The 14,929-nt window shown below is 46.1% G+C and overlaps 1 protein-coding gene across 2 annotated transcripts in view; it reads left to right on the forward strand.

Moving 5' to 3' along the window:
• Positions 1-2,047, forward strand: part of LOC8028336 (putative cyclin-dependent serine/threonine-protein kinase DDB_G0272797/DDB_G0274007) — an 80,157-nt gene extending 78,110 nt beyond the window's left edge. For both annotated transcript variants that reach the window (XM_029967606.4, XM_029967607.4), the window contains exon 6: positions 1,119-2,047. In XM_029967606.4, the coding sequence (XP_029823466.3) occupies positions 1,119-1,333 (215 nt within the window). In that variant the 3' untranslated portion in view covers positions 1,334-2,047. The remainder of the gene's footprint in view (positions 1-1,118) is intronic.
• Positions 2,048-14,929: the final 12,882 nt, after the last annotated feature.

Consider the following 14,929-nt stretch of genomic DNA (forward strand, 5'->3'; position numbering starts at 1 on the left):
TCGGCGTAATCGCGCGGTGCATGATGGGCAAATTTCCCCGCTAAATTTAGTGGGAAAATTTCACCCCTAAATATAGCGGATAATTTTCCCCGCTAAATTTAGTGGAAAAAATTCCCCGCTAAATTCAGCGGAAAATTATCTCCGCTAAATTCAGCTAAAAACATTCCCCGCTAAATTTAGCAGAAAAAATTTCCCGCTAAGTTTAGCGGACAACACTCCCCGCCATATCTAGCGGAAAAATTTCCCCGCCAAATTTAGCGGAAACTTTCCCCGCCAAAATTAGCGGACAAAATTACCCACTACATCTAGCGGAAAATTTTGCGCGCTAAATTTAGCGGGGAATTTTTTCCGCTAAATTTAGCGGAAATTTTTCTCCTTAATGGGGGAGAGCAGGAGAGTAGGAGGGGCATAGCCCCCTCTCCGTACCTTCCCCTCCTCCTCAAGAGCTGCGCTCTAATTCGGCGTTACAGGGAGTTGTAAACGGCTTTTATTTTTTTAATGCAGGAAAACACAGTACGAGCTACGATTATCGGCGACATACTTGCTTATGTCGTGGTTTCTTAATGGCCCGGAAGTGGCTATTGCTATAGATTTGTCCTTTGTCAACCTTGTTCCCTTTCTCCAGCGATCATTTTTCGTCATTCTTGTCCAGCTCGCTTGCATTAACTGAGTTATCATCATGGCTATAGCTGTCGGTTTCTCAAGCCTCGGTTATAATACAAACGACAGTGTGCAGACACTGTCTGACGCGTATTTCTATGACGGTCCTCCCATTGGTCATACAAAAACCATCTGCAGAGATGTCCGAAGCCTGTGTGAAGCAAACGTGCTTCGGTCATCATGTCGGCAGATAATTATGTCATTTTATCGGCAGCGAACGCCGCGTCCTTCGTATAACGTATGCACAGGGGGAGAAATCCGCGGAGGGATGCGCGTGACGTCGACAGCGGACACAATTCCTTTCTCAGCTTCCTCGTTTACGTCACAAAGCCGCATCGCAAATACACTGAGGTTTTCGTCGCGTAATGCGCGCAAGGGCGAGCAATCCCCGGGATTTCTCCCTCGTGTGAATACCGCCTAAATGTCTCCTCACTCGTACTCCTTTTTTTCCCCAACAGCGGCCACCGCCCAGGCAGCCGCAGCACCACCGGCGCCAGGCGCGGGCGGCGCCCTTCTGGGCTGCCCCGTGGCCAAGACGTCGATGGGACACGGCTGCGCCCAGTCGTGCGCCTGTCCCGACACAGCGGTGTGCTTCGCCGCAAACGGCAACGTCCGTGGCGTCTGCAAGCTGCCCGAACCGGATGACCTCACGCACGGGTCCTACCTCCCGTGAACTGCCGGGACAAGAGTTCAAGTCTTCCACGACGACGCGCACGCTCCGCACCACCTCCCAGTTCGTTATAGACCCGCTCGCAGCCTCGACGTCATAGTTCTCCAATGGCGCTACGGTTGCCTGTCCACGTGACCAGCGTGGGCACTGCACATGCGCTGAAACGAGGCGTCTCGTTCTCGAGGCGTCGTCTGCGCATGATCAGTGCCCACTAATTGCTGGGTCCCTATCCCACCTGTTGCTATATAGCCGTCACGTTGTCTCCGAAGACAGCTAACCCTCGTTTAACCGGTGCCATCTTGGCGATCTCTTGCCAGGGTTGAGAGGTCGACCAAGCGTGTGTCCACGAGAGTCGATTCAAGAACTGTTGTCACCTTGGACGAATTAGATTATGTAATTCGCCATGTCTGTAAATCTGAAGGGACGATTGTTCGGCAGTTGGAGTTCTGCACACGCCGGATTTTAAGTAGAGACGCACGGCGGCCTCCGGCTCAGCGAAAGTTGGCTGTTTTCGCTCTCGATCGATCTTCCTATCATAGTTTGCTTTCCGTGCAGAAACGCGTACGCAGTGTAGCCGGGCGTTGACCGACGCAGTGTCTTTTGTATCATAGACCGAATCGCACGTGTTTCTTTTATCCGTTTGATCGTACACGTTTTCTTTTGAAGCCAAGTGTATATATTGTTTGTATGAATCAATAAAAGCAAACGTTGTTGTAACATCTGGAGTATTTCACATTTTGGTGGGGAAAGCATATAAAAGGCCTGTTCGCGTAAAATAAAGCATGAAGAAGAGGAAGAGTAATTCACGCCTAGCTCTTCCCCTCCGTATGTCATAGGATTTGATATTTCTTCTCACCATGCATGACCAAGTTCTATGACAAATCCGGATGGGACTTATAAAATGCAGCACAGGGGGAAGAGCCTGCGTCCCGACTCTCGCGCAACTATACTCTGTTTCACGATACCTTGGCGAACTCTAAAGGCTGGGAACTCCGGGACCCAGTAACAGCGTCGCAGCAAGGTACCTGACAACATTCCATGGTCGACACAAACGCTCCCGTGACGTGGTGTCCTGTGCCTCGGTCCGACGTTCTTATTGGGTCGCGGGAGTCCCTCACAGTTCGCCAAGTTATCGTGAAACGGAGTGTAGCGATCGATGTTATTGAAGTGCGAACAATAGATTCAAGATTTCACAAGTGCTAGTCGCAGATCTGAACTTACCTGCTTTCGTAGTGCCGATTGTAAACACTTCATAAAGTGAGTTAATGCATGGTACGAAACGCAGGATCGATTGCACGATATCCTAGTAAAGGATAGAAAACGAGCATCAATGAGTGTAAAATATGAAATACACGATTGCATCTACTCTTGTAGTATTTTTTAACATTGCAGCTCATTCCTATTAACCCAAAGAAGGGAGCCAGGGCGTGGAGACTTCCAATAATTGAACTTCCCCTTAAACTGCACTGATATGTGATAAAAACTGTTATAACCTTAGTGGTATTGCCAAAATAATAAGACAAATGTCTTCTATCGGTACTCTGGACTTGGCTCACTATCACATATGAGAGATCCAAGTTTATTACCTCTACACAGACAATAAACTAGGAGACACAAGGGAACCAAATGCGATAAACGTGAAATGCAGCCTCACGACTCGTCAAACAACGCGACAAGAACAAAGGTATTCAAGCTCCTATCAGCATTCGCGAGTAATGGAACGATAGCGAAAGTTTTGAACTAAAACTTCTACAACCAATGATCTTGTACCTTAAAAACAGAGGGGACAAATCCAGCATCTAGTATAGTGAAAACCTATGTATTCAAATTTTTCGAAGTCACCACAGTGAGATCAAACGAGGACACAGATTTGGCCCGAGTGCTGCGTCAGCGTTTAATTGGACCTCAGTGGTTTTGGACAAACGCATGGTGTGACTTACGAACCTTCGGAGTTTCCCGCATTCTCATTGTGATGGTGTTTTACAGGGAGCCGTCTCTTGAATAGTTCTTAGCTCTAAGCTCTTTATAGAGAATTGTGTAACTAGGGGCGCTGGCACGCACTTGGTACAAAGAGAACAAAATATATATGACGGCAAAAGATAGAAAGCAAGGAACGAGTAGCCCTTCGACAGGTTGCCCTTTCGACGAGTTTTCCTTTCAGCACATTGACGTACGACGAGTTGGCCTTCGATACGAACTGACCGAAGCCGCTTAGAGGGGTACTCCGGCCGTTTTGTTAAACTACCCAAACACATTGCATTTTCTGAATACCCGGACTTTAGCCTGTACTGTACGTCTCGAAATTCAAAATAGCAATAGACCGATCTCACCAAGCGTTCGACGCATGCGTGACGCCGCCATAGCTTTAGTTCACAAGAGGCAAACGGCATTGCACGAGAGGGCTCGTGACGTCTTGTGCTTGACACGCGCAGAGCTCCAATGAGGTTGTCGCACGTGCAGAAAGACTAAAGTTCCCTTGATGCACTGCGGCAGCGGTGGCGTAGTCAAACTGGCTGGCGAGATCGGTCTATTGAGGCAAGAAAACAGCCAAATGAATATGATGCCGAAACCAACGTTCAAATTTCCGCGCGCTCTTCAGTGGTGTGACGTCACAAATGGTACGGACTTTTATGATGATAATGCAATAATGCAATGCTTCAAGCGAGCTAGGGGGACCTTTGTGGAAAGGAACAAGGGGGACCTTTGTCCCTTTTGTTCCCCTTCTCCGGGGATTATTATCGTCAGTCTTTCAAGTTGCGCAGGTAGTCTTTTAAAGAAGCTGTGCAACGATTTTAACGTTGAGAGAATTGGCATCTTCTACTTTTGACGTTGTTTATCTTGTCACAAAGGAAAGAAAACACACTTCCTTCCTTCGAAATGTTGATTCCGCCGCGTAATCGCGAGGCAAAAATTGGAATATTCTCCGACCTTCAGCCGCGAGCTGCGGCATGAGAACCACGCGGCATGACGTCAATGGGGCTCTTGTATGAGGATAGCAAGTTGTGCTAATGCCTGCTCGATAAAAGGTACCTTTTTTATAAATCTTGTCGTTCTAACATAAATATAAATGCGTCAAAAACCTGGTGTGATCGACCAAACTTTTATTATACGGAGTTTTAGCGGCGCCATCTATCCGAAGTCAACAAAACAGTCAGCTCTATCTGCTACCGCGAACAGCCGCCAGATGCCGGAGGGCAAAGTTCAAAGCCAGAGCCATACTGCTCTGGGCGAAGCTAATTTATAATAACGTTGGCCCGGAGGGGGATGGGGGCAGAGCCGAACGGAGATAGCCGGACCCGGATGAGACGTTCCTCCTGTCACCATATTGTTCGCGCTGCGCCAGCACGTGCTCACGCAGTCGCGAGTAGGTGCGTTCTCCCTGCTCACTGATGGCTCTAGAGCGAAAGCTTCATCAGAACCCCACGCGTCCCCCATTGACGTCACAGCGCACGTGACTCAGAAGATTGTGAAGGAGTTGAGAGGTGCCGAAAACCTCAACCTTTGTCAATTTAAAAAAAAAACAAAAAAACATGGACTTGCAAACAAAAGCGTTTTTTTGTTCTTTACTTCAAAAAAATCGAGACACCAAATCCGAAATTATTTAAGTAAAGCACTGAAATTGTTGCACAGTTCCTTTAAAGGATACTGCAACGACATTTCGGCGCTTATTTCTTGGTCTATTCGTGTTCAAGGGAGCGGCATCACATCAAGCACACCAAACTCTTGTTAAAAAAGACACGAAAGGGAATTTTAAAACGAATTATTTGATTAGCAAAGAGCACCTGGTGGATGTGGCTAAAGCCTCGTTTGCAATGCCCGTCTAGGAATTTTGACAGGTAGTGACGATAACTGTCTCGCCTCCGGCCACCACGAGAGAAGAGGGGAAGGAGGAACTTTTCTCTTACCAGGACTCTCTTTTGTGCGTCCCAGACGTCGCTACTGTCCTTCCACAAGATAAAAGAAGATTAACCCATCACTCAAAATTCGTGCAAAAGCAGCTTTGGGGTTCGTTGCAGTGGCCGGTCGCTGACGTGCTTCGGCCACTTCGGCGGCTGGAACGGCTAGGATATCCTGTTGACGTCAGCCTCGCCGCAGTTCTGCTCGTCCTGAGACAATCTACGTCACTATAGCGCCGGATGTCACGTGGCTGCTCTCCAAATACTTGCCAGAGCAGGCCGTTGTTAACGAAAAATACAGCCAGTAGGCTCAAAATACAAACGTGCGATTGTCATTTACGGATATTGGGGATCATATTCAGCCTGTTTCTGAACACGCCGGATATGTAGAGCGTTTTTTCGTGCTTCTTCATGAATGAGCTTCCAAGCATCCTTTTCCCACCATCGAACGTCTTTCAATCACTTCGGAACGTGGTTTACTGCCAAGGAGGTTATAAGTACTAGGAGGGGGCACGTTGCAATATTGGTGAAGCCTAGTCATAAAAAGTTTAAACGATGTTGTGGCCAAGATGACCGTAGATCTCTCTTGCAATTGGTGCGCGTGAAATGTCACGTGTGGGATGGATGGTTGATTGTAAAAGGATTCCTTGCAGGGTTGCGCGCGCTCCGTCCGGTAGGTTTTACCCGATCATAAGCTCTAGGGCTCTCAAGCACGCGGCACGCGGGCCGCATGCGGCCCGCGACTCGATGGGACGCGACCCACAGGCAACAGGCTCCGAGTCCCAGTTCCCATGTCTCGAGCGCTAAAAATGGCATGCGCCATAGTGATCTCATCTCGTCGATTCAGTTTCGCTCGAAAAGTAGCTCTTGTCTTTTGACCTTCTCACATAGATTATACTCATCTGCGTTCATTTTCCCTTTGTTTCGCTTTATTTTGAGCTTCACAGCTTTTTTTTTAATGTACAACAATACCACTACTATAGGCTGCAAGCGTGAACTCCTTGTTAAAGAATGCATCTCGACTGCGCGAACTCTCGTTCAGCAGGAGCAACTGCCAAAGATAAAGCTGCGAGCTCGGGATCCTCGCCATCAAGAAACATTACCATGAATAGACAAGTATTTTTTTTTCTTCGAAGTGTTGTAATAAAATCGTCAGAAAAGCAAGAATTGTCTATTAACTGATTGCTTTTTAAAGGCATGTTGGGCTTGCTTAAATCCCGAGCGAAGTGAGCAACGGGAACGACAGCGTACTTGCTCTCTTGTTATATTAAAAATGCCAGCACTTTGGCGGAGCGGTGTCATATTGATTATTGCTACCACATCAGGTAGGGACACAAAGCAGCCATGCAAACAAATCAAATCTAAAGATGTCACTAGCAGAACTGAGTTTATAAACATCATAAAGCACGAGGTATCTTCTTTTTTAAACCTTTTGAACCCTTCCCTTCCTCCCCCTCCCTCACTTAACGTTGGCCCTCGGCGTTTCTAGTGCGGACTATCGGGCCCCCACACTCAAATGAGTTTGAGACCACTGGGCTAGACGATCGGTAAGCTACGGTCTCGTGATGTGGTCACGTTGGCCTGATAAGTGAGGAGAGTAAGGAGGAAAATGAGAAAGAGGCGAGGCGTCAAGGGAGCATGGCTTGTGGAGACTACGCGGCTGACGCCATGCCCTCTCCTACCCTCCTATGCTCCTTGTTTACTGCACACTTCGTACCATTTCTGTCGTCATACTTCAGTGCTGCCAAGGGGCTCTCGGTTTAAGAAAATTCAATAACTTCGGGAATCTTTTTTTTTTTTTTCTTTTTCAGACAATACTTGAGGGGCTGGTACAGCTGTGTCTATCGGTGTGTTGAAAAAATTTTGAGGCAAATCAGCGACCATAAAAAAATATCGCTGGAGTTTCTAAAAAACTGAGATAACAACTCACGCACTTAAAAAAACGTGATTTCATTTTTTTTTGTTTTCAAGTAAAATTATTCTGCTTGTAGGTGCATTATTTTAAAGCATGAGCTCCCCTGCTAAGAAGCCTTTCTTTTGCGAAGTCGTGAAATCGAATGGTGGGCCACAATACTGTTTATTATGATTAAAAAAAAACCTGATGGAAATGTGAAGAAAATGGACTTAACTGTATAGTACACTTCAAAACATATTCAGTGGTGCTCCTTATAGCATTTCTACTCCATTGGTGTTCTTCCTGCTGAACGTTAAATGTGCGAGGCCAAAAAGCACGCTGTTTTTAGTGTCTCGTGGCATGCATGCCGTGACGGCACGAACTCAGGATACTTTTCATTTAAAAATTCGGAGTAGCCGGCGCCATTTCAAAGCTGCCAAATTTTCCATAGCACCATCTATTTTCTTCTTCTTCGTTTAAAAAAATTCAACGTCTAACTACACCTACGTGCAATTAAGAAACCAATTTATTTTTATTTATTCATAATACCGTGAAGGTCCATTTCTGGACATTTTTGAGGCCTCTTCGAAGAGTCAACGTGCCATTGGGTCCACCAGCCTGAATCTGTCACCTGCTGTCGCGCACCTCACAGGCAGACCGACCCAAGCGTCAATTTCTATTTCTTCCTTTTTTTTTTTTTTTTTTTTTTTACGTAGTATTACGGGTTTTTTTTTTTTCTTTTTCTTTTTTTTTTTTTTGCGCTTCGAAGGGGTTGCAAAGTTCGATGTCACGAAAATTTGGTCACGGAAGTGACGTCAGACAGATCGCCGCCTCAGGGTTGTCAACACGGGAAGTCAGAATTTCCCTTGCAGATGACTGAAATTTCCCCCTTTCTGCCGAAATTTACCTTTCTTGCCCAAATAATTATATAATAGCACTAAATATTCCTTGTTTTCTGCATCAGTTCCATTTTTACGATGAGAGATATATTACGTAGCCTTTACGGCTTCGCGTACGTTTCGCAAAAATGAGTTTATTGGGCCAAAAGAGTGGTCGAAGCATATTTGGTGAGGGAAAGTTTTACCGGGAGATTGAAATTGAAAAATGAAACATTTTTATTGCCTTAGATGTTATGCACATCATCAGAACATGGTACTGCTTTAACGACTTCTTCGGTGTTTCTTCTAATAGTCAGTCCAAAACAAAAGCTGTAACACAAGCTAGAGGTCTCAAACTCGAGCAGATGGCACACAACACATAGTAAGCACCATTTCGTGCAAGGCACTTCACGTCATATTTTTAGTCATGGTAAGTCTGTATCTTCGACATGGTGTCTGTATCTTCAGACAACGCAGTACTTCTTGTACTCAAGATTCCTTTTCCGAGAAGGCACAGCGGCGCTCTCAGAAGCTTCGAGTTGACTGGTCCCTTCCTCCATAGTTTTCACGGCAGCGATGAAAACAACTTTGATGAAAACCGATTTTGCCGACGAAAGTAGATGGATGGATGGGTGGATGTTAGCGGCTGAACTCTTTGTATCGGGCGGTAGCTTGCGCCACCTAGCCTAAACTGTATCTTTATACTTCCTCACCTTTTCCCTTCAATTTCCTTCCCTGCATTTCTGCAACCATCACCGGGCCGGTGGTGGTTGTATTTCTGTAACCACCATGCTCACTTTCGGGGGATCGGGCAAAACAAAAGAATAAGAAAAAAAAAAAACGCACAACCGTTTTTACCCTTAGGAGAGGGGGTCACCAATTTTTTTCTGATCAACCTATTTGGCGGTACGTACTCCAAAACCAGATACACTAGGAAACAGGGTTGAGACTTCGCGCCAGAGCCACACGGGAGGGAGTTCCACAATTTCCTCTGTCCCCCTCCCGCCCCCCCCCCCCCCCCCCCCCCTCTGTCCCACGAATTCATTAACCTCCTCTTCGTCACCTCCACTCGCTTATAATCCACCCCTCCATCGTCTCCACGTACCGAAGCCCAATGCCCCCGTAACATCTGTTAGTCCCCTCGCACGTTAAAATCAGATGTTCCATCCACCATTCACCATTTTACATTTATTACACATGGTATCTACATCTTCGAATTCAGCCCTATATGTCTTTGTTCTCAGTACTCCCGTCCTAGCCTCGAATGGTAAGGAGCTTCCCCGCTAATTATCAAACAATGTTTCTTTCCTTATTTCTTGCTCATGCGATCTACACATAGTTAAAACCGATTTGCCCTGCATTCTTTTCCCCACATCCTTAATTTTCCTTCTCACTGGCCCCATTTGTTTCGTTCCCCTACCTGCGATGTAAGAATTTAATTCCAAGCTTCCGAGTTCGTTTCGTCCATTTTATGTTCATGCTTCTCATGTACAGAAACTGGTGTACCTTTGTAGCCCACCGCGTGTACTCCATATCAGTTAGTCTCTGATCAAAATTTTATTTACTCGTTGCCTCTCTGCTTTCGAAAGATGACCAACCCGGACCCCTGTACTCCTTCGTTTGGTATGTTTCCATAAACTCCCAAAGCTAACCTGCCTACACTCCTTTGGCTTACTTCTAAGATCGACTGGACCTCTGCCTTCATGCACAAGACTGCAATGCCGAAAATCAAACCCGGTAGCACTACTCCTTTCCATACCCTACTCACCACTTCGTATCGATTAAAGTTCCGGTTCATAATGGCCGAATTCCTCTTGCCTTTCTTGATTACATGCCTCTCACGTCTCAGTATTTCTTTCCCTTATTAATCCATACTCCCAAGCACTTGTACTTGTCCATCATATTTATCTCTATGTTCTGTATCTTTAAAGTATCTCCCTTCTTGTCGTTAAACATCATTACTCCCGATTTTGCCCACTGAAATTCAGGTCAAGAGCATCCCCTTCCTCGCCACAGATTCTTACCAATTTCTGCAGGTAACTCTTCACGCGGCTGTCCGCCAATAGCATAATATCATCTGCAAACATCAGACCTGGTATTTTCTGCTTCACCCTTTCCCCTCCCTCCATATCAGTTAAGTCGAAGCCTTTTTCACTTTGTTCTAGTCTTTGTTACATTCCTGTATCCCTGCCTAAGCCCCCGCTTTATTGCTGCTGGCACCATGTTTTCATGCTCCCATGTTATAGTTACCGTGTTATTTCTGTACACCTCTTGTAAAAATCTTACTAATTTCATGTCTAGACCTGATGCCTTTAGCCGAGCCCAGTGCTCGGCTAAAGGCGAGTGCTCCTCGGTGTTGTCAGATGGTCGCAAAACAAACCGCCAGGCGGATGGAGGGAATAACCCAAATGTAACCAAAACCTCTAAAATTCAATGTTACCTCGGGAAAAAAAAAAAAAAAAAAAAAGAAAATGAAGACGTTTGCAATTTTTTGCAATGCCGAATTGGAGCACAGCTCTTGAGGAGGAGAAGGGGAAGGGAGGTAGCAGTGGCGGAACGCGATAATGATCTAATAATCCGCGTTCCGCCGCCACTAGTTTTGCACCTGCTTCAGGAGTGGTCAGTAAGGAGTGGACGGTATACCTTTGGCGCGCCCCCGAGTTACCACGAGCTTCAAGTCGTTCTAAAAAGAGTTGATTTAGTGGTTTTCGATAACGCTCCTTAAAGGGCAACTCCGTTTCATTTTTGATATTTAGTAAACTATGCACCCCTAAGAAGACCCCATGTCAAATATTACGATCTAATTCCGTTTATATATTTAATAAACTGGCCAGCAAATCTTTAAGTGAGCCAAGTCGCCGAAATCTGCCAACTCTAGCGTGCGACGTGAGGCGCAATCGTCAGCGCAGTCAATGCGACGGAGTTGGAGCCGCCAACGTTGAGCCACTACGTCAGAGGCATGATACGTCATTCTCAAGTTGTTTGTTTTTACTTCTCAGAGCGAAATTGAACGATGACGTCATGAGTTTCACCTCCCGGTGTGGGCTGACCGGGCATTCACGTGATCACCGTAACGCGGATGCGCTAGTTTGCGCTGCCCTGCGCGCTTATCGGTCTGTTTTTTCCGCTCCCCTTCTCCTCTTTCCCCTCTCCCCCGGGCCATCACCGTCTAAGCCGGGGGTGGCCAAGATGCGGCTCGCGAGCCGCATGCGGCTCTTCGCGTGTTAAAGTGCGGCTCACAGCGCCCTCCCCAACCCTCCCCCCCCCCCCCCGTCCTCCGGCCCTCAATAAAAAAAAAAAAAAAATAAGAAAAAAAAAAGGAAGAGAAATGGAACGCTGTCTAAATTGAAAGAATTGAGGTTTGGTAGTCTTGTGCTGCTGGTTGCTTACGTACAGTTGGACTGCGTTTGACTTGGATAGATTGAAGGTCGTTCGAGTTTCGTTTCTTGCTCAAAACAAAAGTTTGTCTCCCCCCTCCCCTCGCCGCGGCTCTTGAAAGTTTCGTTGTTATGTTTGCGGCTCTTAGGCCGGGTCAGCCTGGCCACCCCTGGTCTAAGCCATGCGAAGCGACCTGCCTGCGTCGCGTGTCCTGTCCCTCGCTCCCTCCCGAACGTACCACAAGATCACGTGGTTCGACGTGACGTGCCATGACTCTGACGACCTGAGACCAATGTTGCCTGACGCAACCGAAGTTTCGGTTTCGGTATCAGCTGATGTTTAAATTAAGATTACACAAATAATAGTCCACATTTCGCGAATCCGAAGACGTAGAGTTGTTTAGTAGTGCTTTGGGAATTTGAATCACATGTAAGCCTAAATTTTTTAACGAATTTTAATCAATGAGCTGACTTATCGAAAAGATTAACCACCCATAATGTCCCCCTGGCCATATAACTCACCTGCATAAACCGTATTAGTGCATCTTTTACGGATCTTTTTGTAATAAATCTGTTCGAATTAAAAAAAAAAGTCGCCCGGTATATGACGACGACACAACTGAGATAAGAGCCCCAACATTTTCAAAATGTCACGCAAGCTTTAAGCACCATACTTTAAGACAAACCCTTTCAGACTGCCTTTTAAAGAAGAGTAACGCGTACTGAGTGGCAATCACAACGCTTGTTTTCCTAACCAACATTGTTTACGCTCAGCACCGTGATGCAGACGAAGAATCACGCAGAAAAGACTGATCAAAATTGTTCACTCTAATTCATACGCACATTCATACTCAGATCGTATCTGGCCGAAAATAGTGCATACTCAAGTTAGCATTTTTTTATATACAACATAAACTGGCATAGGGGTTCGTTCTTGACAAGATGCCGCTGAATTCAATTTGCAGATAAGCACCACTTTTGCTAATTAATAAGTTTTTGTTAAATAAGAAAAAAGTATTTCATGCTCTACTCAACATGGCAGCTACTTAATTAGTCTCTTTCTGGCTGTCTGCGTGCGGAATCATCATGGTTCCGCCACTCGCGCCGCTGTGTACTTTGTTTCTGTCAGCCCACAGACACGTAACATTGCTATCATCACATAAAAGAAGCAGTAACAGACTTCTTTGTTTTAGAAGTTATATATGTGCCAGGAACACATAGGTATCTAATCAGCTTCAAGGTCAGAAATGTGCTAAGGCTCTTCCAAATCAATTATGCATATTTATCGAGGATAAAAACGTCGGAAATTAGTTTTCCTCTCCACGCAGCGGCAGACGTAGGAAAAATAAAGGAGAGAAACAACTTTTCTCTCCTCAACTGGCATTTAGAACTGGCCATTGATCTGGCGCTAACTATATATCGTCAGTGTTCATCATAATCATCCGCTGAAGTTGGCAAACATAAAGCATGGGATGGGCTTCAGACATTGTTAGAGATTGGGTATTCTCATCTTTGATTGAACACGAGTTATTGCCCGAATGTTTGGCGATGCCGATTGTCATGAGCCCGAGCACTAGACTCAAGCTAATGACAATCGAGTATGTCACGGTGTATGTGACTCAGAATGCGAATTCGTGATATCATGTGACGTCACGGTGTCAACAACGCTAATGAATCTAGTGACGTTCTCAATTTAAACCAAATTGACGCAGCGAGTCACGTGACGTGACATTACCTGACATAACGTCACGTGAACACGTGACACGATTAATCAGTGTCGACACAAAATCACCACAAAACCCACAGTTGCTCAAAGGCACGTAGCCAGGATTTTGTTTGGGGGGGGGGGGGGGGAAGGGGGGGGGGGGGCACCTATGATAAACTGCTGTATGAGGGGGAGGGGGGAGAGGAGGCACCAGCAAAATGGAAGATTTCGGAACCGAGCTTGAATAGCATCTGCTTCTAGGAGCGGGCCATTTTTTCATCAAAAATGTTCAGACATTGCTCGTAACTCATATTACACCCAGTTCTGAATCTTAGCACCTCACCAGTCTCAACAGCCACATTCGGGTGGAGACTGAGCTGAATGATCATTCGCCTATGGTTTATATTGTTGTAGCGGCATAGGCATGGTCTTTCAAACTTGCCACTTGCATCGAGTTGAACACAAAAGAAATGCATCACCACTGCATGACACCTTCCAAGCATTTGAAACTCTTTCATTCAGTCCGACTGCCGTAGAGCTGATAAAATGGTGTGCTGCATAAAAACATCACGATAGGACCACGAGCCGCCCCATCTTGCCAGTGCTACTGCTCAGGAAAACTACGCCAGCGCCACACAGCGGCATCCACTTTGAAGGCCTCACAAAGGACGCGCCGCATTTGCCACTACACCGCTTCTAGAACACTGTACTTCAGCCATCTCGGTTCTTGAAATCGTTGTTGCCAGTTGTCTGAAACTTTATCCGAAATTGCAGGAAACGCTTTTCCAACTTCTAGAGAAGTTGGAAAAGTTACCATAGCAGCCATCCGGCGCGTCAAACGACGGAAGGCGAGTCGTGGGGGCAGAGGGAAGAATACTGTTCGTGAGTGCAACGTTGGTGGCGACGCTTCGGGAGCACCTTCAGTCTAGGGGGTCTAAAGGTCTGAGCAGAAATCGCCATGCGGAGCGGGCATTCATGTGTTGTTTTAGAACAAACCAGATCAAAACTTGCCTTCTCATTAAAATGCCGCGATTGGTACCAAAAGAGTCGGGAAAGGTGTGAAGATCAGTTTTCATGTGTTTCCTGCCTGCGCAGTTCGTCTGAGAATGTGAATAGGTGGCGTGAAAAGGGAAAACCAGACACCGTCAAACCACGATTGCTGGTGCAGGAAGCACTTTGGGTTGAATTCACGGATGCTTGTGGCCGCCGGACTTATTTTTGCTCCAACGTGAACGCGGGAAAACCGTCATGTTGACCAGAACCCCAAGGACCATGTTCAGTGCATCTTCACATTCAAACGGCAGTTTTATCGTTAAAACTGTTGTCTGCTTAATCAAACGACAGCAACCTGTGGATCAAATGTTGCGACAAGTGCAGGCCTCGAAAGTATTTAAAGGTTGCTAGGGGTAAGTAGGTTTGGTATAAACAGTAGATAAAAGATGTTGATCATTGTTACCAGTGGCCATTACTGACTTATGCCTGAATCACTTGGTTTGATTCTGCTTACTATTCTCAGCATCGACATCAAGCATCAGAAGTACCGTCCATGCTTTTGCATCCTGAGCGACGTTGCGACTGAAAATAGTGAGCAGAATCTCACATTGTGAATCAGGCTTTAGCATCCACTCTGCAAGATTTCTGCAGAATGAATCGTTGCACATCACATTATTTACACAAAGTTTTGCAGTATAACGAGCCTCATTAACTTCACTCAGGCCACTGAAGTAGTAAGACGCGGCTAGGAAAACGTAAAATCAACAGTTCCAACACACACACACAAAAAAAAAAGGAGCATCGGGATTGACATTGATTCTGACATCACATTCCAATGGTTTGTTGATGCGGGACG

This window comes from Ixodes scapularis, unplaced genomic scaffold (assembly GCF_016920785.2).
Source record: "Ixodes scapularis isolate PalLabHiFi unplaced genomic scaffold, ASM1692078v2 PGA_scaffold1__304_contigs__length_218370807, whole genome shotgun sequence".
Taxonomy (NCBI): domain Eukaryota; kingdom Metazoa; phylum Arthropoda; class Arachnida; order Ixodida; family Ixodidae; genus Ixodes; species Ixodes scapularis.